The sequence below is a fragment of the Rhinolophus sinicus genome, linkage group LG05 (genome assembly GCF_036562045.2).
Source record: "Rhinolophus sinicus isolate RSC01 linkage group LG05, ASM3656204v1, whole genome shotgun sequence".
NCBI lineage: Eukaryota > Metazoa > Chordata > Mammalia > Chiroptera > Rhinolophidae > Rhinolophus > Rhinolophus sinicus.
Window position 1 is genome coordinate 16,324,903 of NC_133755.1, and position 26,921 is coordinate 16,351,823.

The 26,921-nt window shown below is 54.0% G+C and overlaps 1 protein-coding gene across 9 annotated transcripts in view; it reads right to left on the reverse strand.

Moving 5' to 3' along the window:
• The window catches only part of DNMT3A (DNA methyltransferase 3 alpha), a 118,987-nt gene that overhangs the window by 38,847 nt on the left and 53,219 nt on the right, over positions 1-26,921 (reverse strand). For 6 of the 9 annotated variants that reach the window (XM_074331764.1, XM_074331765.1, XM_019712718.2 and 3 more), the window contains 4 exons: positions 25,548-25,652; positions 11,425-11,695; positions 5,429-5,472; positions 4,831-4,977 (listed from right to left, as the gene is read on the reverse strand). In XM_074331764.1, coding sequence (XP_074187865.1) covers positions 4,831-4,977; positions 5,429-5,472; positions 11,425-11,695; positions 25,548-25,652 — 567 coding nt within the window. Of the gene's footprint in view, positions 1-4,830; positions 4,978-5,428; positions 5,473-6,560; positions 6,583-11,424; positions 11,696-14,311; positions 14,331-25,547; positions 25,653-26,921 lie in introns of those variants that run through there. The other 3 variants (XM_074331766.1, XM_074331767.1, XM_074331768.1) reach the window with 3 other exon arrangements.

The following is a 26,921-nucleotide window of genomic DNA, read 5'->3' on the forward strand; positions in this document are numbered from 1 at the left end:
GTGGAGGACCAATGAAGTACCACCTGTGAGGAGCCCTTCCCAAACCCCCTAAAGCACTCCCTCGGGTCCCCTTGTTCTGAGCATTGATAGAAAGAGGAGCCCTGGACTTGCCTTCCTTTAGGAGGACAAATTGCCTCACCTCTGCCCTCCCACCGCCCAACCTGGGCCAGCTCTTCCAGGACCGAGAAGGCTCTCCTCTGCTCCAGCACAGCGCAGACCCAGTGGGCACAGCAGGAGCGCAGGGTGGAGACGAGTCCGGGCACCACTCTGCCTCTGGGGGCCTGCCCACATAGGTCCCCTGGCCCCAGGCTATTCTCCAGATGAACCAGTCAGCACCCCTGGAAACCAAGGGTCGAGCCGTCAAGGTGGAAATCCAAAGGCCAAGCTCTCTGAGAAAGAGTCCCCTATTCACCAACCTCCTAACTGCTTAGCCAACCAACAGGTAGGTCGGTATTCACTGAGCCTGTTCTCCCTGCCCAGTACCAGGGTGGGCACAACGGGGGAAGACATGATTAACACATAAAAAATAGTGAAAAATACACTATGAAATTGAGTGCTAAGTCCAACAATATTATCAGTAGGGGCTACAGGGGTGCAGAGAAAGGAGGAGGTCAGTGTAAACTAGAGAAATCCTAGAGAGCTTCACGGAAGAGGCAGCAGCTCTTGGCCTCAACCCTGAATGGATAGGGAAAAGCATAGTAGGAACAAAGGCAGGGAGAAAGGAAGACGCATGTCAAGTATAAAGGGGAAACAGGTCCCTCACATTAAAGAATGGTAGTGAAGTGGGGTGGGCGATTGTGGAGGTCACAGTGAGAAACAGCCAGAGGATTTCTGATGTGATAGGGGAAACAATAGGGAGCCATTGCAGGTTCTAGAGCAGGGCCTGGTCATAATCGAAGCAGAGTTGACTCCTTAAAAGGATTAGTTAAGAGGTGCAGCGACAACAACTTCCCAACCCTCGCAGAAATTCCCACTTCTGCCCCAGGGAAGGAAGACATGCCTCATTTTCCTCATCCACTGATTTTAAATTTCATTTTGTGATTTTTTTTTTAAAAAATTAAGTTTATTGGGGCTAACGTTGGTCAATAACATTATGTACATTTCAAGTGTACAACTTTATCATCCATCTATATATGCAATTGTGTGCTCACCACCCAAAGTGGTGATAAAATTTTTTGTGATATTCTAAGTCTTCTTAAGTTTTATTTTATTTTGGAGGGGAGAGGAAAGCCTGGGAAGTAGGTTATCTGGGATGGACGGAAAAGTAAAGAGTAGCCCTCACCCAAATTACTGCGGACTGACTGACAAGGGTGGTCAAGGGGAAAGGAAATTAAGCCCAGGAAGACATTTGGGCCTGTGGACCAGGGAAGGGGCAGGGATAGACAGGGTCTGGCAGGAGCCCCACAGCAGGGCACACAGCCCTCATACCCTGCCTCGGCCCCACCCCGTTCCCAGGCACCTTCCTGCTGCTCTCAGCCCCCATTCCCAATGCTCCACCACCACCAACTTCCATTCCTGAAAAGGCCGTGCAGTGATGGGCCTCAGAACCTTTGTGGGTGCTGAACACCCCTTCCTGCAATGCCCTTCCTCCCCCTCCCTAAATTCCAGTTCATCCTTTAAAAGCCAAAAGCCACCTCTTGCTGGTGTGGATGACCCCTCAGGTGACGCTCTTCCTGAGGTGCCCGGAACCCTCATCCTATCGCGGGACAAGTAAGAGTCCTCGAGGCTTCCAGTAGCCCCAGGATCTTACACAGCGCTCAGACATGGAGGGCACTGGGTGTCAGCTCAGAACGGTGCCCTGCAGGAACTTTTAATGAGCAGGTTTCTCCTGCTGAGTTCAGGAAATGCTGGCTGGACCTTCAAGTGACACTGCCTGGGAAACAGCAGGAGGGGAGACGTCTTTTGGGGAAGGAGGGTGGGTCATAGGGGCTCAAAACAGGCAGAGAGTGGGGGCAGAGATCTGGGGATGCCACAGATGAGGGGCAGAAGAGGACGCTGAGGAGATGCAGTTGGAGGAAATGGGGAAGAGCTCAGGGACAAGGGCAGGAAGGCCTTAGGAGGCGGTTTCAGAAGAAAGGGTCAAATGCCTGAGAACCAAGATGAGACTGTGAAGGGAGGAAGGATTTCTTTCTCCTTGGTAAGCCACTTAGAAAACGAGCCTGATGGCGACAGTTACTACTCTCTAGTCTAAAAGGGACACTAGGGAATCTTGAAAGCGACCTATGTTTCCCCAACATTCTTGTTACCTGCCGCTAGCCTTCCCCTTCCCCCCAGCAGAGCCCCAGAGGGATAAGTGTGGTCTTGGGGCCAGGCCCCACGTGGCAGTAGGAAGCGTGAATTCTAATTCCATTCCAGTCCATTCCTTGTGTGCTGTGTGAGCTTGTGGCCAACATATAATGGCAGCGCCAGACCCCTCATCTGAAAATAGGGGGGATCAACAGTTCTAACACTTGCACTGCAAGTCATGGAATTCCTTACAGGTATCTTTAGTTAGAGCATATGAGTGAGGAACAATTTTACCAGCAGAAAAGACATTGTGTTGGTAGGTCTCTGTAGCTCAAGTGACACATACCTAAAATATTTTATAAATCAAATAAACTTCTGAAGTTTTTCTGTTAATACGCATTGATTACCTATATTGGTTGGGGGGTGGCAAAGCAGATGCCAAAGGTTTAAGATTTTTCTACAAAAGCTTTCGATGAATGTTGAAACTCAGTGATATGTTCATGGGCGTTCATTATACTACTCTCTCTACTTCTATGGGTGTTAAAAGAGGTTCCTGATAAACAAGTTTTTAAATTTTAGTAGAAAACTTCAAATTGAGAAAATGTATCTATTATCTTAATTTTCCTGGCGGTTGAGAAAAGATCCCCTTTTTTATCCAACTGAGGACAAGCCCCCATACTGCTTCTTCAAGGGAGCACAGTTTGAGGACCACAGAATTTCTAGAAGCTTCTGCAGGTCGAAAAGTTATGTCTAGCTTCTGACCCCAGGGCTAAGAGAGGGCAGAAACAGCACCATGCATCACAAGGGGTGCCCCTCCAGTGGTTGGGGCACTTGACCAGATAGGGCAATAGCCCCAGTTCTCAATTTTCATCCCAAAGACCACACTTAATGCTCAGGGTCAAGTCCCTCTCTCCTCCCAGACCTTGGACTGGCTGCCCCTTTTCCAGGCTTTTCCAGGAGAGTAATCTCTGCCTTCCTGGATCCAGAAGGAACTGAAACAATCAAGTCGCCAAACCCCCACGTTGTTTTGAACTTTCTCTAGAGTAAACTCTCACACAATGTAACAGGATAACACCTTCCGTTGTAGGCCTGGGGTAAAGGCAAAAGAGGATGCTCGTGAAACGCCCCAGGTGGTGGAAATTCACCACTTTTCAGCTCCCTTCCTGGTGCCCATAGGTCCATCCATATGCCTTCTCTCTACTAATCAGACAGACAGAAGGGCAGTCCGGCCAGTCATGCTGGGTGGACTGGTCGTCCCTTGGTCTTTCGGTCTCCACTCCCTCCCCTCCTCCCCACAGACTGGCTCCCAGCCACCTCACCACCCCCACAGAAGCTCCTCATAGAAAAGCCACCAGCTACCTCCAGTATGTAGAATGCAATGAGTATGTCTCAACGAATTCAGCTTCCGCAGGGCTGGGTGGCCCTTCTCACCAGAAAACCTACTCCCTAAGACCCCACTCTTCTTCTCCTGGCTTCTTCTCAGGCCCCGCTGCCTGGCACTCCTTTCTACGAGGCCCAAAAATGTTGGGGTTTCTGTGGACACGATCCTGGGCCTTGGTCTCTGCCTTTGCCCTGTCGCTCCTCCCCCTCGCTTCTCCACCCCCTGCTCCCTGCCCCAGCTCATCAGTTTCCATGGACTTAAATGCCCCAGGTTCTGCTCTCAACACCCTTCCCACCTTTGTGTCTGCAGCCTGCACCTCCTCCATCCAGGCTCCAGGCACCTCAGCATCTCACCTGGAACTTGACCTCCATGCATCCTAAGCCGATGCTTCCCAAGTCTTCCCCATCCAAGGAACTGACACGCCCATCACCAGGCTTCAGGGAGGTCTTCCTTGAGCCTCTCAGTTCCTTCCCTTTCTCCACGCCTTCCATCCATCAGCAAACCCTACTGATTCTATCTCCAACATACATCCTGGATCTGTCTTGTCTCCATTGCTGCCCTTTTAATCCGCATCAAATCGTTACTCTGCATAGAAACCTTCAATGGCTTCCCAGCGTACTCAGAATTCAACCCACTTTGGGCCGGGACCTGCAAGTGCGATTAGAACCCTGCTTCCCTCCCAGCCTCGACTGACCACACTTTCTCCCTTGCTCATTGTACTCTGGGCATACTGGTCTTTCATTCTGCCCAAAACGCCAGGGCCCTGCTTGTGCTATTTCCTCTGCCTAGAACGTTCTCCGCCACCCCTTCCCCTCGCACCTCACAGAGCCAGCTCTTCCGTTCCTTTAGGTCTCAAATGCCACCTCCTCCAAGAAGCCTCTTCTGCGTTCCCCACCCAGAGCAGGCCTGTTATCCTCTTTGTCAGCCCCTGTTTACTCGTTTTCTGTCTGTCTCCCCCATCAGAATGTCAACTCCACGAGGCAGGAATTACATATGCACAGAGCCTAGTATACTACCTAATACACAGGGAAGTATTCAATAAACATTTGTTGCAAGTCACTGCCTAGGGATTAAGCAGTTCCCTGAAAGTACGGCAGGTTAACCTGAAGGGGAAACTTAGGCTCAGCCAGGGCCTGCCAACAGCCTCAGAGGGTGGCTGAAGCTAACTTCTGGTTTTCCAGAACTATGGGACTGGCTGGGACCCAGGCCACAAGGCACCTCACCTCCCTTTTCCAGCGTGCCAGCCACTCGTCCCGCTTGCGCTTGCTGATGTAGTAGGGGTCCCCCGCCTGGAAGGTGAGCCGCGGCATGGGCCGCTGGCGGAGGCTGGACTCCCAGCCCAAGCCCCCCCGAAGCCGGCCCCGGGAGCCCTAGGACAGAACGACAGAGAGACAGACTGGCATTAAGATGGGCACTGGCAGCCCCACTGCAGGGTTTGTTCCTCCTGGAGGGGAAACTGAGGAGGCACTCACCTCAAACAGAACCCAGGAGCCCTAACTCCTGGCCAGAGATGTCAACCCTGCAAGTACTGGGCAAACCCCTGTCTGGGCTAGAGAAGTGAGGGAGTGGGGTGGGGTGACCCAGGGACATAAACCAGGAGGGGAAGTGCTTGGTCTCAGAGGGGGACCAGATGGCTGCCTTGGAGGACTTCCAACCTCCACACCCACTTCCTCTCCTCCTCACAGAGGGGCATGTAAAGAAGGGGACAGGGGCCACCTCAGGCTCCCCTCACACACACTCGCCACAGGTGGTCAGAGCAGTGGCTTTCTTCTCCTAGAATCAGGATCCACAGAGCCCCTGGGGGTTGAGGAAAACACTTGCCTCCATTTTCATGGATTCGATGTTGGTCTCCTTCTGTTCTTTGCCTGTGGAGAGGGAAGAACAAAGGGACTGTCGGCAGAGTTACGGGAGTGGCTCAGAGGCCCCCACCTTGTGCCTGGGGTCCCTGTCATGGGGCAGGGGTCCTCCAACCATGTAGTTGTTCATGTGTCAAATCTGATGGCCCACCACGTGCCAGGCGCCACGCTGGCCCCGAGGACGTGGAGCATGGCCAGAGCAGAACAGGGACTGGAGCAGGGTCGGAGGCCCGAATCTGGACAACAGAAAAGCCAGGGCTGTGGCACACGGCCCATTAACTCGGTCTCAGGCACACACAGGGGTCGTCTAGAAATAGCCCCACTCAGTTCCTCCTAGTCAAAGAGCTCCCTTCTCAGAGGAGGGGCCAGACCTACAGCCTCCCCTGGCCCTGGGAGGGAGCATCCGTTTCTATGTGTGGGGCCCTGGGGGTGGGGTGGGGGGGGCACAGGGTGACTGGAGCAAGACTCTAGTGAAGCAATGTCATCTCTATGAGACTCATCTGGAAAATAGAGATGCTGGAGGTGATTTCTAAGGTCCTCCTGGAGTTCTCAATATGGTGGTTCTATTATTAATGTCTGCCTCTATACCCCATTCTCAGGTTCCTGAGCTCAGCCTTTCTTCTAGAAGACTTGGATTCCAACTGTCTTCGCGTGACCTGTGCAACCTCTCCTAGCCTGCCTCCTCACTGAATCATGGCAGATACCCTTCTAAAATCTTTAGGTTCACGGAAACATTAAATGCCTGGAATGGGGCTTGGCATATAGTGGGTGCTCAGTAAACGTTAGTTTTGTTCCCCTTGCAGAAGGCAGCATTTTCCTGGTCTTCCTCCCCACAATTCCTCAAATGAGCCCTGATTCCAGTTGGGGGGGGCTCCCCTGGGGGCAGAAGCCCCAGCATCGCTGATCTGGGAGAGCCTTACCCTCATCCTGTCCGTCTCCCCGCCCCAAGCAGCAGGGCAGCCACATGCATCCAGAATACCCCTGCCCTCCTACCCTGGTCCTCGCAGGGTCCTCACTTGTCCTAGCCGCGGGGTGGGGTTAACTGCGCCTTCCTGAGCTTCCCGCGGGAGTTCAGGGGGAGTGAGTCTTCCTCTTACCTGCCACCCCACAACTCCCGTCTCAGAGGCCAAGAGTACTGAGCTTGGGCTCAAAGCAGGAAGGTCACTAAGGCTGGCTCAGGGTAGCTGGGGGAGGGGGACACAAAGAGCCAAAAAACGGAAAAAACAGCCCCTACTTCATCTCCTGGCTCAGAAGCGGAAACCAGCCACAGCACTGAAGGCCTCTGAATCCTCAGCCGCGGAGAGGATGTTTCTTTCCCTCCCTCTCACCAGAGAAGACCTGGGGCCGTGTGTCTCACCCAGGCAGGGCCCAGGGCAGTTCTGGATTACAGCGGCCAGGACGGGAGCCCTGGGGGAGCTGGAAGGCAGGGCAAGCACCTGCGGGGGGCGCCCTGGATGCGTGGACACCCGAGACGACACTTGGGGTGCCACACCCAAAGAGCCGAGCTGGCTGCTGAGGGGCGCGGGGGAGAGGAAGCGCGTGTGTCTGTCGCGGGGGCATGTGGGAGGGCACATGTATAATCGCTGACGCTTGTACATGACAGGCCTTTCAAGGTATGTCTCACACAGACTTTCTGTCTCTTCCTCCGTGTTTCCATTAGGCCCTCTCGCCTCACCACTGCCAGTTCCCCAACTTTTCCTCCGGCCTCCTAGGGCGAGGCTCCCCCCCCACCAGCCGGGGGCCTCCGTCCTCCCAGAGTTCCGCACCCCTCCACCCCCACCTCCGACCAGCACGTTCTACCCGGCGAGGCTTTGTGCTGCCAGAAGGGGGCACCCGCCCTCGGATCAGGCTGCACCAGGAGGTCCATAGGCCCTCACGTTCTCTACTGGGGACCGTCAGTGGCATTTGATCTATGGGAAATCACTTATTTATTCAAATAGAAGAAAATCAGCGCTGAAAGGAACTATAAGGATGATGGAGTACTCCTCCAGCCCCTACATATTGCCGATGGGGAAACTGAGGCCCTGGGGATTGGAATGCCTTACTACTAGAGCTGAGAAGACAGCTCACTTGATACTACACCCTCTGGTGTTCCCCCTTTCCCATTCTCAGGCCCCCCCATGCACCCCAAAACGGAATTACTTTTCTTTATATAATCTCTAACTGCCTTCCTTCTGGAATTTTCTCTCTGACAAACTGCCACATGCCCGCTTGTGTGATATCACACACACACTTGGGCAAGCAAAACAACAAACTGGGCTGCCTCAGATTGCTGCACTTGTCCTGAGTCAAGGGGGATCAGCTGTGCTCTCAACTCTCCCTCTCCAGTCCATCTGCTCTTGGCCCGGACCCAGGGTCCCAGGCAGGGCCAGGTGGCGGTGTGCCTTCCAGGGTGGCCTGGCAGGCTTGGACATGACCCTAGGGTATCTCAGCTCTTGGAGACAGTGGAGACCAGGGTGCTTCTAACACTTACCTGTTGGTCTGAGACTATGCTCAGCAGGGAGCCCCCCAAATTCCCTTTAAAATGAACCAGGACTGAGGCCAGGCTTGCCCCAGAGGGCAGTCACTTGCCCCATAGCAGGTGCTCAGTCTGAGGAGAGAGGAGCTCCGGGCTCACCCTAATCTGGTCCTTTACTCGTTGTATTACTTTGGGGAGGTAACCTAATCTCTGAACCCTCAGTCTCCCTATCTGAAAAATGGGGATAAAAGAGTCCTCCTTGCATGATCACAAAGATTAAAGAAGGGAATACATAAAGAGCTGGGCTTCTCAAACTTGACTATGCATCGAAACCCTGAGGAGCTCTTTAACAGGTACATTCTGATTCAGGAGGCCTAGGGTGGGGCCTGCGAGTCTGCGTTCCTAACCTCTCAGGTGATGCGTGGACCACAGTGAGTAGTGAGGATACAGAGCACTCAACACACAGTCAATAGTCAGTCAAAGCAAACCACACCACCACCGTGACTGTTAGCATCACGGCGGCATGACTGCAGGAGCGCACGCGCCTGCCCAAGGCCACCACCTGCCTGTCCAGGTGGCTCTGGCCCTGATTACTCATCATCTCCCCTGCTCCTCCTCCTTTCCCCTGGCTGTTCTAGCAGGATCTGGGGCCCCCACAGTGCACACGGAAGGGTGCCCAGGCCAAAGGAACATGCCTTAAAGGCCTCCATTCTCCCTGTATAGCACCTCACGAAAGGGGTTCCAGGAAAGACAGATGGAGTCCCCTGAAAAGAGACCCAGAATGAGGGGAACTGAAAGGAGACCATGGCCACGTCACTTCCTTGCTGGGGCCTTCGTCTCCTTCCTCCTGGGGATCAAGCAGCTGAGCATGTGCTCTGTATGGCTGGCTGCTGGAACGATGGCTGAGCCTCCAGTGGGCCACTGCCCACTCCTCCGGGTCACCCCTCATGAGTCTCAGCATCGGGCAACTCACAGTAGCCTTCAGGGATCCCACCCGCTCTGACCCCTGCCAACATCTCCACTGCCTGGATGGCTGCGGCCAAATTGCTCTGAGTGCTCTGAGGCCAAATTTTGGAGATCAAGGAGACTTGGAGCATTTTTCCCACCATGCTCAGCACTAAAATTCTGAGGAAGGTCCGCCTAATGCAGGAGGCACCCTTGAACGATCCCTCCCTTTTCCCCTCATGTCCTTGGCACTCATCCATCTCTCTCCATGTCTGCTGCCACCTAGTTCATCAGAGCCACCCTCCTCCCCTCAGAAGATACCTGCAGCAGCTCCTAACTGCTCATCCTGCCTCCTGGCCCCTCCAACCATTCCATTCCAGGATCCAGATGGCAAAATGCAAAGCACATCATGTCACCCCTGGGAGGGTGGCCTCAAAGCCTGCCCTGCCCCGTCTGCTCTCCCCTCAGCTCACCTTCCTCCCTTGCTATCTCCACTCCAGCCCTGTGGGTTTCTGTCAGCTCCCTGGGTGCCCTGCTCCCGCCCACCTGGGAGCCTTTATATTTGTTCTCCCTCCCTCCCTGTGTCACCCCTCACCTGGTGAACCCTAGCTCATCCTTCAGCTTATGTGTAACAGCCCAGGCCAGCTGTGTTCCTCTGGTATAGTTTCTCATAAAACCATGTTTATTTTCTACGGAACTTATCTCTGTATAATCACACACTTTTTTCAGTGTTGAGTTTCTCACTAACGTCTATCTCTCCAGCTGACTACGAGGTCCTTGAGGGCAAGAACTAGGTTTTTGTTCATGAGGGTTTCCCCAGATCCTGGCACAGACCAAAGGGGTGTTTAGTAAACACCCATTGACTGACTGAAGAAGGAGCTCCTGAGAACAAACAGAAATGCAGACAGGGAAATCCCAATTCAAAAGCAAACCCTCGAGGGTGCAGAGCATGCTTGGAGCTATGGCTCCATCCTACCAGTCACAGATCACTGCCTGGGCCCTGGGCAGCGGCTGGGTGCCACTGGTGGTGGGGTCCCAGGAAGCTGGGAGTCAGCCAAGACCTGCCTCTGGGGACCAGCACATGTGGCAGGAAAGGCTGACAGGTTCTGTTCTTGCACACCAGGGCGTTTCACCGGGATGGTATCTTCCCCCTGTCCTCCTCTGTTTTACACCACTCAGGCCCCTTGGACAGTGCCACCAAGTGTCAGCACACATCCCAGGAGGCACTCAGGTGAGGCTAGGGGCTCTGGTCAGCTCAGGGCCAGCCCTCCTGTGCCCCACTGCAGAATAAAGGGGCGAGTGGAAGGGCACACGACTCTGAAGCCAGGATGGAATAAATCCCGGATCTGCCACGTACGGGCTTGGGGTCCCCGAGCAAGTCACTTCATCTGGTCAAGCCTCGATTTTTTTTCCCACCTTACAACGGGGATAGTAATACCTCCTGGAGAAGACTGCTTGGAGGAGTAAAACAATCAACACAGAGCACCTCAGGAAGCGCTTTGCACATCACGGGAGCACCATAAATATCAGCTGAATAATAAATGCAGGCACGATATTTTTCAATAAATTTGGAAATCTCTTTTCTGGAGATGCTCCCAATCCTGCCAGAATATGATGTTTGGATCCATGCAAAGTGAGTTATGCCAATTCATCAATTTCCTCATTCCATCGTACACACTTGGAAGGAAGACTTTTTGAAATGAAAATGCACATGTGCAAAACAACCTGGCAGGGTCCTGGGAGGATCCAATGTGATAATGTATGAGAAAGTGCTTCGTAAACTGTGAAGCCCTGTACAAATGCTAGTTGTGCTCATTACTAACATGTTTACAGCTCGCTTGGCCCTGAAATTGCTGGCTTAACCTGAAAGAGAAAAGTGGGCAACTTTCCAGGACTCCAGGGCTAGGCCAAGAAGTCCGGGAGGAAGAGGCCTGGGTTGGACCACCCGCCCCTCCCCCACCCCACTCTGTCACAACCAGTTTAGTCCAGTCAACGAAACTGTGGTGGGCTCAGGACGTCTGTGCTGGGGAAGGCTCACTGGGCTTTTATCGCCCACACAGGCGTCTGCTGCCCTCAAGCACCCAGGCCAGGGGCTACAAACACAGGGATCCCTAAGAGTCGCAGGTCTTGCAGGCAAGGTGGGGCTGAGGGAAACAGGTGCATAACCAACCTGGGGGGTAGGGAGAGGCAGCAGGGACGTGGTAGGGGGGACAGGCAGCCATCACCCCAGGCCAGCAACCATTGGCATTATGCAAACCCCCTGCTGCCAGAGATCTAGTTTTGTTTTGTTTTCATGAGAAGCCAAAAAGCTAGATCTTTATGTAAAATATCTTGATTTTTAAATATCGGCAACTAATGTTTTTAAATGTTTAAAACACTACGTGGGCCAAATAAAACCTGTGTGCAGGCTGCATCCAGCCAGTTCCCTCCAGGGCACAGCCCGGGCAAGGAGACCTTCAGCTTCCATGCCCAGCCCACGCTTCCAGCCTCTGCTAGGCCCCTAGTAGCCAACCCTCAGGCAAGCCCGAAAGAGGCGGCCCCTTGAGCCAGGGACTCACCTTCTTCTGTGGTGGCTCCTCGGCCATCCTTGGGGGTGCAGCAGCCATTCTCCACGGCTCTGGAGGCTTCGGACGGGGTCTCAGCTGCACCCTCTCCTTCGGCTGGGGCCCCGCCCTTCTGTCCCCCAGCGGGGCTCCCCTCCTCTGGTTGGGGCTCACTCCGCTTCTCCAAGTCCCCATTGGGTAACAGCTCTGAGGGGCCGGAGTCCTGGGCCATGGATGGGGACTTGGAGGTCACCGGGGGGTCCTTTGGCGTGTCACTGCTTTCCACCTTAAAAGAAGAAGAAAGAAACCCAGGAGAGGGTTAGACCAATGGTCTTAGTCTGTTTTGGATCATTGAACCCTCTGAAAGTCTGGTGAAAATTATGAACTCTTTGTCCAGAAAATTGTGTTCACCTGAACATTCATGAAATTTTGCACGATGTTCATACACTCACAATTTTACTCTCAGTTTCAAGGGGTTCGTGGGCCTGACCCCCTGAAGTCATAGGGTATATGGACCCCAGCTTAAGAAATGGGAAAAGAAACCAGCCTGGCTGCCCAAGCCACACCCGCACACACTCACTGAGGTGACACAGGACTTTCCAGCCTCTGCAGCCCCTATTAAAAACAAATGCTCCTCATGATATCCCTACTTCTAATCAGGACCCCTTCGCAGAAGATTCTAGTAACCCCAGCCTGATCTGACTCCTGTGTCAGAGTCCTCCAAGCTTTCCTTTTGGTCTCTCAAGGCCCAAACACAAATCATCACTAGCTGCTGGAGCTTGAGGGTCAAAGGGTCCTCCCAAAGAAGTGTTCCTCTGGGCCCCAAAGCCCAGTGTCATTCCTTCTCTCAGCTTTGGCCCTGACAGGTTGTCCCAGGTACTCAGCCCCCCCGGACAGCCAAGGTCCCAGCAAGAGTCTGCAGCACGCCCCTCCCTAGCACATGGTCCCAGGTTCCCCGTCTGAAACATTGCTTTGTCCCCAAGAATCTAGGAACTGAACTTGCTACACGAATCACATCAAAAGCAATCACAACTGTCCTTCCTAAGCATTACGGCCGCGTGGGCAAAGCTTCTTCTGACCCATCACCCCTTTAGGGCCACTCGACCTCCCTGGGAGGCTCTCAGAGAATTCTGTCATTTGCTCTAGGTCACACACTTTGTGAAGACAGAGTGAGCGCAGCAGAGCCTGGAGAGCACTTCGTCCTTGGCCATCAGGGGTAAGTAGGCTGGGGTATCTCAGAAAGAATGGAAATGTCCCCCCCGTGCTTGGCGCTCTGCCACACCGACAGGCAGCAGTCTGCCTTTGGCAACTCTGCCCGCCGTCTCCATCCGCAAGATGCCTGCCCCACAAGGGCCAGGCAGTATTAGCTCAGCAGACGCCCTGCTGGCCTGCAACCTCAGGTAAGGCACGGCCCAAGAGGGCGCCTCAGTTTCCCCACCTGTGAGGTGAGATGACGAGGCTGGCCCACTGAAGGTGTTTTCCTTCTTTTTAAGTCCTTTCTTTTTCTATTTATAAAAGTCAGACATACATGTTTTGAAAATTCAAACCATGCAAAAATGGGTAGTGTTAAAAGGTGAAAGCCCTTATTTCAATTCCCTACCTTCAAAATCACTGTCCACAGGTAAATCCTGAATAAAAGTTTGGCAAGTATCTTTTCTAGACTAGTTTTCTATGCACCTATCATCACATGTAAGTTACGTGTTTATACATATGTATTCACACATACATCCAGAATTTTTTTTTCTAAAAGGACATCCTACTACGCACATTGTTCTGCCAGTATTTTCCCTTAACAAGCAGAGTGGGTTTCTCTCCATCCCCATGCTATGGATCTGTCTGATTCTGTGTCACAGCTGCTCAGCACTCTCTCAGGTGGATGCTTCAGAAGTTATTCACACCGTTCCCTAGTTGTGGGCCTTTGGGCAGATTTGCTTTCGCTGCCGTGAACCCTTGTACTTTGAGCTCTGTGCACCGGTGGATTTCTGTAGGCTGGAGTCCCAGAAGTGGACTGACGGCGATAGAGGGCATGCCAATCTACTCATGAAGAGAAACAGCCAAATTCCCTCCAAAGAGTTATACCCTTCAGGCGCACCCCGACAGCCTGAGAGAGCACTGGTCTCCCCAGGCCTTCTCTGCACAGCCCGGCAACCTCCAAGGCTGCTTCTGCTGCAAGAGTCTGAGACTTCAACTCTAAGCCCACTGTTGTCTGGTAAGAAACCCCCAGAGGTGACAAACAGAGATAAGGGCCATGGAGGGAAAAAAAAACAGAACAAAACCAGAGTCTTCCCTGGACGAGGCTGCGTCACACGTAGCAGCGTGAGGACCAACCAGCAGAGAGGATTCCAGGGCCTTTGCAATCTGTTCTGGCTGCACGGGGTGGCCTGGGGCAGGCCTTCTTCCAGGAAGAGAACCTCCCATGGAAAGCTGCAAACGTGTGTAGTCCTCAGCCGTTGGGGATGGGGGAGGCTGCAGCAAGAGGAAGAGCAGGCCTCTAACGGAAGTGAGAATTCCTCCACTAGGCTTGGGCACTGAGGCCCAAAGCCAGCAGAGCCAGGAGGTCAAACACAGGGATGCTGGTGGAGCAAGAAGGCCCCGTGTCTCTCCTCAGCCTGTCCCCACGTGTCATGACCCACACACTCTGTCCAAGGGTCTTTCCCACCTCCCTGCTCGAAACAGCAGGGCTCCCTGGCCTGGGGTGCCCCTCCCTGTTGAAAAGCCTTTCACCCCTCAAGGCTTTCTCATGTGAGAAAGTCAGACGGGCCAGGCAGCCTGGAGAGTGGGGCACTTTGGGCCCCCTCAGCCACCCCCAGGTCAGGCTGCCCCAGGCACCACAGGGGAGGTGGGGATGGGGTCCCACGGGCCAACTTGGGCTGAGAAGTTCAGGTCAGAGCCAATCTCTTACCATGGCCGTGAACTCCTTTCCTCTAGCTACTCGCTGCCCCACAGACACCTCAAGTTAGGGCAGGTTCCTCGCCCCACAAAGCTGCTCGAGACAACTCTGCTGTCATTCACTTCCTGCCTGGGGACCAACCACATGGCCCCCTCTCACCCTGGGACTCACTTCCTGTTGACTGTCAGCTCCATAGCATAGACAGCCAGGAGTACCTGCTCTGAGACCCAAGAAAGCCCAGGGCCCCGACCCACACTAATCAAGCCCCCCCCTCCCAGGCCTGCCCTGGAGGACCCCTGTCTGAAGTGATGTGAGAAAGTGGTGTGAGCCACACCATCCTCCCCGAGGTGGCTGGATGAGGGGGAAGAGGAGTACTCTGCACAGCTCCAGCCTGGGCTTAGCTCAGCGGGCTGAAATCCACTCCCACCCCCACCCCCACCCCGCCAGTCCTCACCCCCCTTTCTTCCCAGCCAGGCCATTCTCCACTGCCTGTCCTCTCTGGTCCTGGATGAGCCTGAGTCAACCAAAGCTCTGGGATTAGAGGGAGCTGCTGATTCCTGCCGTGGACCCCTTGGTCCATCTTACCTTCAAGAACCCACCCTGAACCCCTTCCTCCCTGGCCCTTTTTCTGGGGCCCAGGGTAACTGGCAGGTCAAATCCACCTACAAGAAACCACCGAGAGGGAGGAAGGTAGTCCACAGGCAGATGGACTGAAGTGACTCTCCAACTCTCTGGGGAGGCGCTGGGTGCTTCCTACAAGAGGCATCTCAGGTGAGGAGAACAGCATAATCCACAGCTGGAAGCCACGGGCGGAGGCCACTCCAGCTGGGCCTGCACCCTTCTGCCCCACCTCCAGGCCTTCCTCTCACTCCCGCCTCTCCCTGTCACCATTATCTTGAGCCTCCTGGAGGCAGGGGCTATATCCAGTTAGGAGAGCATGGCGCGGGCAGCGGCAGGTGCTCAGTACCCCTCATTGCTTCCTTACCGCCACAGACGAGACTAAGAGGGAGAATATCCTGCTCACACAGAGGGAGTTCCAACTTTGTTGTATGTCAGATGTGACTGTTAAAAATTCTGGTTTTGTTTGCTTGTATTTTTACAGTTGCCATGAAAGGAGACGCAGCACACCCCCAGACGCTCATTTTTCCTATGGAAAGAGGAGGGACTAGAAGTAGATGCCCTGGTCCTTTTAGAAAGCACCCCCCGCCCCGCCCCGCAGCAGCTGTAGGTGACAATTTCAACTTCCTCTGCTTCTCACCTGTGGGGCTGGGGTGCAGGCGAGTGGGCAGGAGAGGTGGCAGAATGGGAATGGCAGCAGTGAGCGCCCTCATTTCTCCCTGGGGTGGGTGGGTGCAACCAATTTGAGTAAAGCTTGATCCTATCACCCACTGTGCACCTACCCACACCTACTACGCCTCACTCTGGATCTTCAAACCTTGCCCACCACCTCCTGGGGGCCCTCAGAATTTGTTGATCTATGCCTTCCTTCTAGGCGAGCCCTCCACCAGAGACAACTGCCTCTTGCTTCTCTGTCGCCTACTACCCACTCGTTGGTTCTCTCCTATGAGCAGTTTATTCCAAGATGGGGAAGGCAGTGGTTCTCAACTGGGGGCAATTATACCTCCAGAGGGCACTGGACTGTCATACTGGGGTGGGGCGGACTGCTGGCTTCTTGTGGGTGGGGGCCAGGCATGCTGCTCAGCGGCCGACAAGACACAGGACAGCACCCACCACAAAGAGTTTGTGATGCAGCCCCAAATGTCAATGTCAAAATGGGCTGTTGCTGGAAAACCCTGGGCTGAGGGTAGGGGCACTAACCAGGGCACTGCCTTTTTTCCTAAGGACCATTAAAAAAAAACAAAAAAAACTTAAAACAATATTGTGGTAAAATATACATAGTCTAAAATTTACCATTTTTACCATTTTCAAGTGTGCAGTTCAGTAGCATTAAGTACATTTACATTGTTGTCCAACCATCACTACCATCCATCTTCAGAACTTTTCCTAATCCCAAGCTGAAACTCTGTACCCATTCAACAACAACCCATTCCCCCTGCCCCCAGTCCCTGGTAACCATTATTCTACTTCCTGTCTTCTAAGGAACATTTTAAAGTCTCTCTCTCTCTCTCTCTCTCTCTCTCTCTCTCTCTCTCTCAGACACTCACACACACACACAAACCTGGGAGGATCTGTGCTAGGCTCTGGTCTTTAGACCCTTCAGCTTCGCCCCATCCCCAGAGTCCCACCGGGGTTGGCAGGCTGCTGGTCCCAGCCTGGCCTGAGGAGCGGGGGTAAAGACCCCTCCAGTGTCCCCTGCAGCCCTCAGCCCCCTGCTGCCTCGTTTGTTTACAGAGAGCTTTCACACCCTATCTCATCATGGCACTCTTCACACTGTACTAATTATTTGTTTACTGTGTGTCTCTCTCCTAAACCCCGAGCTTTGCCTTGTTTATCTTTTTCATTTCTCTCCCTTCCAACCACTCCATCTACAGCTCGCCAGTACTAAGCACAGAACCTGGCAGAAATACACGATTAATAAATTTAATTATTCCAATTATCTTGATGGGTAGTGTTACCCTCACTTTCCCGAGGATAAAGGCTGGGAGGTTTGCCCCAGGTCACACACCTTCTAAGTGGTAAAGCTTCCAGAATGACCCAGGTACAGGAGAGGCATTTGAAAGCTGGCTCTCCCTCTGGGTTGAGTCTCCGGAAAAGCCCAACCTCAAATCCCACGGGTTCCAAGGAGGAAAGAGGCTTTGATGGGCCTAAGCAGGGCCAGGGGAGGGCTGCTGGCTGTTTCCCTGGCAGCAGCCACTGCAAGGAAAAGCCAGCGGCAAAGCAAGAAGGAGCCCTCTGCAGTGAACCTGTCCAGGCAAAAGCCAATTCCCCAGGCCCCACCTCCCCCTTTGCTGGAAGTCTGGACCAGACCCCAGAACTCCCACCCCTCCCTCACACGGGAGACCTTGTCTCCCAAGTTACGGAGTGTGGAGGCTCCAAACAGGGAAGTGATTTTTCAGAGGCCCTTTACTATAGTTATAATATTTACACACAAAAGATTTAAACCTGGCAAATAAGAGGTGAGGGAAACAATACAAGGGAGATTGGGGCCCAAGTATCAGTGGGTGCACGGGGGCTGCGAGGCTCACCTGGGCCCAGGTGTAGAGGGGGAGGCCCGGGGTCCCTGGAAGCCCCTGGAGGTTGGAGCTAGGGCTGGCTCTGGGCTCCTTACTCGCCCTCCAGTCCGGTGCCAGGGGCTGTGGCTGAAAGGGGCCTTCTCCCCGACCCTAGGCAGCTCTGGGGAGGGAGGCCCGGAGGCCCGGAGGCCAGCAGATGTCGGGACGGCCCCTTCCCGGCCCTTCCTCAGCCTCACCCTCCCTGGCGTTCCCCACGCTATTCCCATTGTGCCTTTAAGGCCCTTGGCAGCGCTCAGCTCCGTGCCAGCCGGGAACCCTGGCGTCAGGCCAGCATCGGCCTCTTGATTAGACACACAGACGCACAGTCACATGCACAGACACACAAGGTTGTGCACCACTGCCCGGAGACACCAGCCTGCCACAGGACCAAGATGCCACAGAGCGATGTCAACAAACACACAAACAGTCCCCCTCCATTCACGCCCGCAGCTCATTCCAGTTCCCCGGCTCCTGCAGGCCCATCAGCCCCCCCACCAAGGCCTGGATTTTTCCAGGTTGACTCTAGTTTCAGGAAACAGCCACAGAGTCCACTTAAGCAGGGCAGCCATGCCCTCCCCCCTGCCCAGTGTTGGCACTGGGCCCTAGCTCCCCTCTTTCCCCTGCTCCACGCCTTCCTGTAGCCCCTGCCCCTGGCAGCCCTCTGATCTGATTGGCCGGAAGTGGCCTTGAGGCAGAGAAAGCCAGCGAGGTCCACCCCACGCTCCCTCCCAACAGAGGTCCCAAATGCCTCCCTCCTCAGCCTTCCCGGGGTAAATGGAGCCAGGCTCCAAGACTTTGGAACTAGAAGGCTGACCCCCCCAATTTCCTTCTCCCAACAGAGCGGCTAAAAGAGCCATCGGTGGACAGTAGGACCAGAGGCCAAAGAGGGCCGACTTCAGAGTGTGGTCCCAGTCTGGGCACCCACCTGTAGATTCCATTTCCCTCACCTCTTAGGCTGGGAGCTGCGCCCCCCGCCCCCACTCCTCCAGAGGGGTGTGTGTTGAGAACCTCAGGGCTCAGCAAAGCCTCAGAGGTCACCTCGCCGGTGCCCCTGCTGGCCGTGGCAAGCGGATACAAGAATGGACAGCCCACTGAGGGTTCCGCTTCCAGCAGGGACACCTGTCCACCTGGAAGGGGGCCTGGCTGTGCTCTTTGATGTCAACCTCAAAGGATTTCAGGGTGAGCTGAAGGCTCCCTTGAAAAAGCCATGATGTATAGAAGATCCACGTATTTAAGTAAATCTCTTTTCAAGATATGTCTATTTTCAACCTCTACCATCCATGCCTAGGGTGACAGGATTGTGGAAAATCTTGCTTTCTTTTCTGAGCTTCACTTACCTTTCTGAAGTTTCTAATGGGCATCTCCCCACCCCACCCCCCGGCCCCTAACTGGGCTGTACTCATCCATCTTGCCCCACCCTTGGACATGATTTCATAGCTTTAATCACATCCCCTCTCAGCCTTTGTCTCTCCAGACTGGAGAGTCATAATGTCTTCAGTGTGCCCTCACTTGGCAGCTTTGCAATCCCCTTGATCAATTTAGCTGCCCTTCTCTGGAACTTGTCCAGCTCGGTTATATCTTTCTTGGGGTGGCAGAACCAAAACACACAAAATTCTCTAGGTGAGGATGATGAAAGAAAACCAATGTCAACAACCCTGCCCAGATGCGTGTGCCGGCGAGTACCTGCCAAGCAGGAGTGGCACAGGTGCAGCTGGGGCTCGAGAGAAGCCCGGGAGGCTGGGGCCTGAGGGAACGAACCACTTTTGCTGGAGGTGGCCCTGGAATGTATGACCCTGGGGAAGGGGCCAGGGCAGAATGGAAATGAACAAGGATTGCTGGGAAAACGAAACAGAGATTCTGGGATTTCCTTTAGATGCTCCCCCAATAAGACCCGCAACCTAGAGTGGCCTCCGAAAGGGCCCCTGACAAATCTGCTCCCTTCCAGAAGTCTCAGCCTCTGACAATAACACTGACGCCATGTCTGAGGTCTGGAAACATCTGTTTTCGCCCCTTCCTCTCCCTGTCTGCAGCAGCCAGCAGCGCAGGCCCTGCCAATTCCGCCCCACCACTGCCTCCCTGCAACAGGCCCTGGGTGTGTGTTTTCTGGCATCACCCGACTCACCCTCCTATCTCCCTGCATTCTTCTGTGCTCAGCCCGTCATGCTCATGGACGCCAGAGCCAGCTTCCCAAAGCCTAACCCCCATGGCTTCACGCCCCCCACCTCCTCAAAAACAACCTAGAAAAACACAACACATTTTGAGAGGATCAAGTGTAAACCACTCGGGCTGTCTGCAGACTACCTCCAACCAAGATGGAAAGCGTCGTTACAAGAAACAGCCCTCTACCCAGCCTTCAGGCCTCCCCACGACATGTCGCACCCACATGCTCATTCTGCCCTTCACACCTACGCTTAGGAAGGTCCTAAGGGAGGAAGGCCTCCCACTTTGCCTTGACTTCTAAATGTTACCTCCCTTCGAAGGCCCAAGTCCAGCCCCACCCCCAGCATGTCTTTGCACTTGAAGTCCAGCCCACGGACCTGGCTCTGTGGGCCTGGATGCTCATCTGACCCATCAGGTCAGGGAACGAGCAGACGAAGCTGCAGGGCACAGCGACAAGGAAAGTCTCTAACCTCGTGAGAAACATGACAGCCCGTTTTCCTCACACCTTCGAGAACATGAGAAGACAGGGGTGCAGCCGCAGCAGTGTACTGACGCAGGCTCACACGTGGGGAAGTCCCCTGATGGGCCGGCCAGGGGCTGGGGCCCAGCAAGGGGAGATTCTCTTTCAGGAAGTTTTGTGCATAAAAACAAGAGGGTTCCAAGTCACTGAGTCAGATTCCCAGGAGTGAGTAAAGGAGCTGCTCTGACCTGGACACAAAGAGGGGATTTAAGCTCTGTCTTAACTTGGAGATGGAGCAAAAGGTTATATTAGGTTAGCAAAGGAGCCAGTACTGCAGCCTCCCAGCAGCTGAGTTAAACTGTACCCAGCTGGTTAAACCTCGGCAGAATGGCTCCCTAACATCCCCCAGTTTATACCCCCAGTCTTTGCTCTGAAGAGGGGCAGTTTGCCCTCTTGAACTCACTCGCTCAGGCGTTGTGTTGAAGGTTCCGCCTCCAACGCGGAGTAACACTGGCTTTGGGCCGGCCTGGCTGAGCTCAGCGCCTGCTCCCAGCCCCTTCTCCTCCCCCCCTCCCCTTCCCTCCCTTTCTGGGTTATTCTTAGCAAGAGGTGACCTCAGAGTACTCCCACTGAGCAAAAATAACCCTGGAGGAAGTTGGTGGGTATAAATCTTCAATGAATAAATACATATAGCTAGTAAACAGGGCACAGAGTCCCACAGGGCCGGCCACCCCCCAGGATCCGGTGGGCAAGGACAGAAACTGTCGTTCCTGGTGTCCCAGCTCTAACCAGCACGCAGGACAAAGGCAGTCCCAGGGCTTGTCTGGGCCTGTGACCGCTCAGGAACCAGACTTGGACACCCTCACTTCTTACTCAGCAGGGTCTTCGGGAGCTGGTGAGCAGGGAGATGCCTCTTCCGCCCGCCCAGAGGCTCACACCCACACGCAGGCTCACAGCAGAGACCAGCCCACATGCCCCTGTCCCCTCCTCCCTGTCATAGGCACTGGCCAGCCCACAGGCCCTGAGTCCAGGTGCCAGCTCCCTTCCTAAGCCCCGCCCAGCCCTGCAACTGGCTTCCTGTTTCCTGTTGTTGGGCTTCGAGCATCTTGGCTCCAAGACCAGTGCCGCAGACCAAGTTGCTGCCCGGTTGTAATGGGCCCACCGCTCACTCCTCAGTTCCCCACAGCCTTCCCGTTTTCCCCACGGGCTCCCTGGTATTTGGGTCAGTCACCCTCCTCTATGTTTTCTCTGTACGCTTTTCTGACCAGGTCCACACACTTGTTCAAACAGCCCTGCATTCATATGTTAACTTAATTAAAATTTTGACTACCCAGTGTTCCAGATCACGTAGCTAGAGGGGTGAGGAGGAACGGGCACCGTGGGCTTTGCAGCTGGGAGGTGTGGAGTCCATGCTCTCCGAACCTGTCTCTCCATCTGAATGTGAGGAGGGTGGTGGCACGGGCCCCTACCTACCTCGCACAGGTGCGCTGGCAGCGTCACATGAGGTCATTGTTGTAGGCCTTTGTAGGCAATAAAGTGCTGCTCAGCTCTGAGCCTTTATTCAAGGTCTCTGTCCTCAGTGAAGTGGCAGACAGTGCACAGTGGCTCAGCTCAGTGACTGTACATTGCCAGGTGGCACTAAACGTCTAGTGCAGGGGTGTCCAAACTTTTTTCAATGTTTTTCACCAAGGGCCATATGCGGTAAAATACACAAACAGCCGGGCCACTCACTCAAGGCCACTCACTTTATCAAGGCACCTATTGCCTCACCTGGTTTATTTAAGTAAACTAAATATATTTTTGGAATTTGCTGCGGGCCAATTAACAAAGGATTGCGGACCGCAGTTGGCCCGCGGGCCGCAGTTTGGACACCCCTGGTCTAGTGGAAGAGACAGGCCCTCTGCACCTGCTTTTCCAACTGGGGTTGAAAGGCCAGGTTTTTGCTTTTGTTTTTGTTGCTTTAATTCCCAAGTCATCCAGAAATGGTACTTTTGTAAAATAAAAAATCATACACTTGGACATGGTGACAATATCAAATTAATACATAAAAGTTTCTAAATACTATTCTCAAGTTCTGTACAGACAGGGAACAAACAGTTTGCAGACCAGTGCTTCTAAGTCAGGTCTGCGGACCATCGCCGTGGGAGCACGTGAGGGCGTGGGGGGTGGGGCTTATCGCTTGCCTTTTATCTTAATGTTCATTTTGATTAAATTTACAAAAGGCTCAAAAGGGAGAGCCAGTGTGGGCTGCAATGGCTGAACTGGGCTGCATTTGCAGGGCTGTGGCTCTGGGGCACGCAGAGAAAAGGGGCTGTGCGCCCTGCGTAACGGGTCCGGGGAGCAGGCAGAAGCTGGGGTTTCTATGTTCCTTTGGCAAAAGATGTGGCTACTGAACACCATGGCAGGGGCAGGAGAGATGGAGCATTCCAGATCTCGTCCCATAAGAAACAGAGTCCCTGAGATTCTTGAATAGAGATGTGCCACGGACTGTATCTAGCATCCTTATGTGCAGCCCCCTCTCTGTAGCTCACTAGGTTGAAAGATAAGTCTTATTGAGCTGTATGTCTTCCCTGACTCTGGTTGGTGCTCAGTAGGTGCACAGTGTTTGTCCCAAGGGGAGGAGAGGCTGGGGGTTGAGAAACAATCCTGGGGGCAGGAGGAGTCTGGTCTGGGTGAGGGTGCAGCCAGGAGACAGTTGCAGGAGCAGGAATGAGTGGAAGGCACCAGCGCCGGAAAGGCCTTGGGGGCAAAAGGGGGAGAGAGACAAAGATTTTCCAGCCTTGGGGCTGGGGGATGGTGAGGACACTTGTGGATGTATCTCATGCAACCTTCGTACGAATAATGAGCCAGGCCTGCAGCCAGGTTTTCCTCTCATGCTCCCCAGTGCTCCCAACTCTGTTCCACCTGTTGGGCACTGGGCCAAGCTCCCTCCCCTCTCCAGGCTTAGCTAGATGACACACACTCAGCTGCTTTAAAGCTCCCTGCACAATGGTTCCCAGGGCCACAGCTGCACCGGGGCCCCCAAAAGCCCTCCCTGCTGTGCTCCTCTGCTGGGGAGGGGAGGAGGCTGGGGCAAGCACCTGCTCCACGAGTGAACTAGATGGCCTGTGGGCCAGGGGGCCATGGGCTGACCTCTAGCTACAGCACCAATTTCCTCCTCTGCCCCTTCCCAGGCCTTCCTGCCCAGGAAGGGCGGTGCTGGCTGTTTTCTCTGGGGTCAGTCTTTCTGTGTTGCCCCAATATGCAAGTGGTCCCTTTCACAACAGCTGCCCCCCTACCTCCCCAATCAGCGTTGACTTCGCCGCTCTCTTCGCATCCTGGGGCCTCTCTGAGGTGTCACCTAGAACACATCCAGACTATGACCTGCACAGCCTCCCATGAGGTTGCTGAAAAGCCAATGCTAGGCTTCTACTCGAAAGGTCTTGCAGGCATGGGCCCCACCAGCCCTGCAGGGAAGCAGTTGTATTACACTGCCAGCTCCCCGCATCTGGATTCCACTTTGCTGTTTGCAAAGCACTGTTGGAGGCGGAAAGGGCAGGTATTGCTGGCGGCCATATTTTATCAATATACAGAAGTTCCGAGAGGTTCAGTAACTTGCTGAAGATCACACAGCTGGGAAACAGTAAATCCTGTGCTGTTTCTTCTGTCAAACTGAGGTTGCTGGGACCTCCTGAAGAGAGGTTTGGCCAGGCAAGGGCAGGACTGACCTTTGCTGAGCTTTTGGTGCTTGAACCCATTTAATTTTCACAGGGGTCTAGGAGGAATGCATCCTTAGCCTCTCTGTTTTTTTAGAACAGAAACCCTAGGTTCAAGGTTACACAGATGGTGGAGCCAGGATTTAAACCCAGGTCTGTTGGACACCAAAGACAGAGCTTCTCCTTCCATATGGGGCCCTGTTCCAGGCTGGGGGGATATGACCCACTGATCCTTCAGTTACCCAGCCGTGCCCCTCTTCACTCCTATTGGTCTATGTCCGGACACATTTCCACACACCTGTCCTTGATTTCCTTGTACCCTCTGCCCCCCGGGGCTTCACCCCACATCTCAGTGACGTGCCCTTCCTCTGGTTCCAGGGATTCACAAGGAGGAGTCAAAGGCTGCAGGACTTTATTTGCTATAGGTGGGGGCACATGTCCCCAGTACGTGGATTGCAACAAGGCAGAGTCTTCTGGGCAGATCACGGGCACAGGAGCAGATGCAGAATTACCAGTGGGCTCTGACTCAGCCTGGCTCCCCCACCCACTCCAGCCTGCACTGTGCCTCCACCTTCTCCCATTAGGTGCCCTATGGGGGAGAGGAATGGACGGCACCTAGGGAATCTGGGGGTACAGCTTGGAGTCAGCTGTAAGCTGGGCATTCCTTTGAAGTCCCGTTTTATCTTTCAACTTCATGTGAATTTTTCATTCCAGACCGTGAATATTCCAGGCCATAAAATATCTGTGTTTGCTTTAATATTAAAATGTTTAAAATTGCTTACTAGTTAAATAACAACTTCTGCCCTCCTCTTCCCCTCCCAATCTTCAAGCAGAATTGGCAGCGGTGTACTTTAGTACCCGGCTGATTCCCAAAGCCCCTGGCTGAGAAAACCCCCTCAGGTCCAGCTGGTGCAGCCCTCCCTCCCTTTCTCTGCCAGCTCCTTTCACTTCAGCCACCATTCACCCTGACTCTGCCCCAAGAGAGAAAATCCTGCTCTGCTGAGAACATTTCCTTGAAGGGCAGAGTTACAAATCCGGAGCTCCTGGCTCCGCCTTACCTCCATGCTTCAATTTCTCATTCTCAGCTGGAAGGGGCTAAAAGAAAGGAACCAGCTGTCTTTGGTGCTGGCAAGTAATTATTGCTCTGCCTCTGAGTTTAAGACACAAGGAAGGCAGGCTCCTACAGCCCACGGGCCTTGCGCTCCACAGCTCCCCCCAGACTCAGAGGCAATGGCACCCAGAAGCCTGGGGCTTGCAGGTCAGCTCTGAGGCCTATACTTCTACAGGATTTAAACTGGGCCCAGCTCTCCTTCGCTCTTACAAAGGGACTCATCAGCCTGCATCTCTTCCCTACTCGTTTTGATCAGACTCTTAGACCTCAGTTCCCTTCCTCCAGGTTCTCCAGGTGGAGCCGAAGCCCAGGGCGGGTGTGTAGATGGGCAGCCTCATGAAAAGCAAGTTCTGCCCAGACAAAGCCATGGTGGGGAGTCTGTCAGGACCTCCTGCTGCTCTTTCAGAGGAAGTGAGAGTCAGGGGCCTGGTTCAAGTCCCAGATCTGCCACCTCCCCTGGTCTCTAGGGATCTCCCGTTCAATGCAGAAAAGGGAAGTCATGAGGGTGGTTATGGAGTTCAAATGGGGAAGGTAGGTGAGCTCCATCGCCGGAGGGCCAGGCCCCATCGCCGGGCCTTAATGTTCACAGGCCCCTGCAGGACACACATCTGTGTGTGTGCGTGTGTGTTGGGGGGGCCATGACACTCACCAGGGGGTGCTTGCGCTTCCTCCCAGGCCGCCCCACCTTCCGCGCAGTCGTGCTGGGCTCCTGCCGCTCCTCCTTGGCGCGCGCCTCCTCCTGCTCCTCTCCCTCCTGTGGACATAGACACACAGCCTATGAAGCCAGGCCCGGCTCCCACAGGCCTCCTCCCTGTGCCACCCCCCCAACAGACACACAGTCCCTGACAGGGATGAACTTCACCCCCTTCCTGCCTGGCAGAGCTGAGCCACCCTTAGTGCCCCATTTAAACATCCCCTGGGGGGACAGACCCCTGCCCCTGCGGCATGCAGCTCTCACGCCTGGTGGCCACGTGTCTGAACTGCAGGATCATGACAGGCACTGACAAAGAATTTGTTTCTGGATATGAATTTTTTAATATGAAAAGAATCTCACACAGTACAAAAGTTAAATTAGCTATACATTGAACAAGTCACCTTTATTGAAAAGAAATAACATCGCAAGAAAAGAAATATGGAATCAAGCAACGTATATTGGAAGTCCATACAACACTTGGCGTGGGGACTAGCGTAGGCAATGGAGGACTTACAACCACTGCAAATATACCTGCCCTGAAGTGTCTGCCATGTCTTACTGGCATTCCATATGCCTGTCACCCCACAGGGGCATCTCAGGGACAACGTCTTGCCTTATCTTGATTCCCCTCATTCACTGAGTGCTGGACCAAAGGTTTGATTTTGTTACCCACACCTCACCCAGCACCTGCTGGGACTGGGCCATGCTTGTCTGGGGCACAGAGACAGAAACCTAGAAAGTCCTCCTGCCTCACTGCTCCAGCCTGGCCACAAACCACCCACATGTCACTTCTGACTCAGCTGGCTCCTGCATGACTAATCACGAGCAGAAACAATACTGGGGAAGACAGAGAAAGGGACCCTGACTCAGCAGAGGGACAGGCTGCTGCATAATGTCAGGAGCTAAAGATGGCTTCGCAGCCTCCCTGGGGAGGGCGCCAACCTGAGCGGGGCTGGTGCCACGGAAAAGAAGGGGAAGGTGCACAGGTTCCCTGAGGAGTTGATGGAGGTGGCCCTCAACGTCCCACTCAACTTTCATTTTCAGCGATTTCAAAATAGCTTGTGGTTTGCCACATTAATCTTCAGGTGATGGCGGGACACGCAGACAGAAACCTACTGCGACCAATTGTAGACATTGGAGCATCCATCCACTGGAGGCATGTCTGGGAGACAGACCCTCCCAAGAGGGAGATTTAGGGCCGTCACAGCTGAGGGTCTAGGAGTCCTTCAAAAAGATACAAGTAGAAGGTGAACAGCGGCGCCAGGCCTTAGCACCCAGGAGAGGCTCCAGTGAAGCTGGAGTGAGGGCAGAGCGCACAGAGGAGACGGA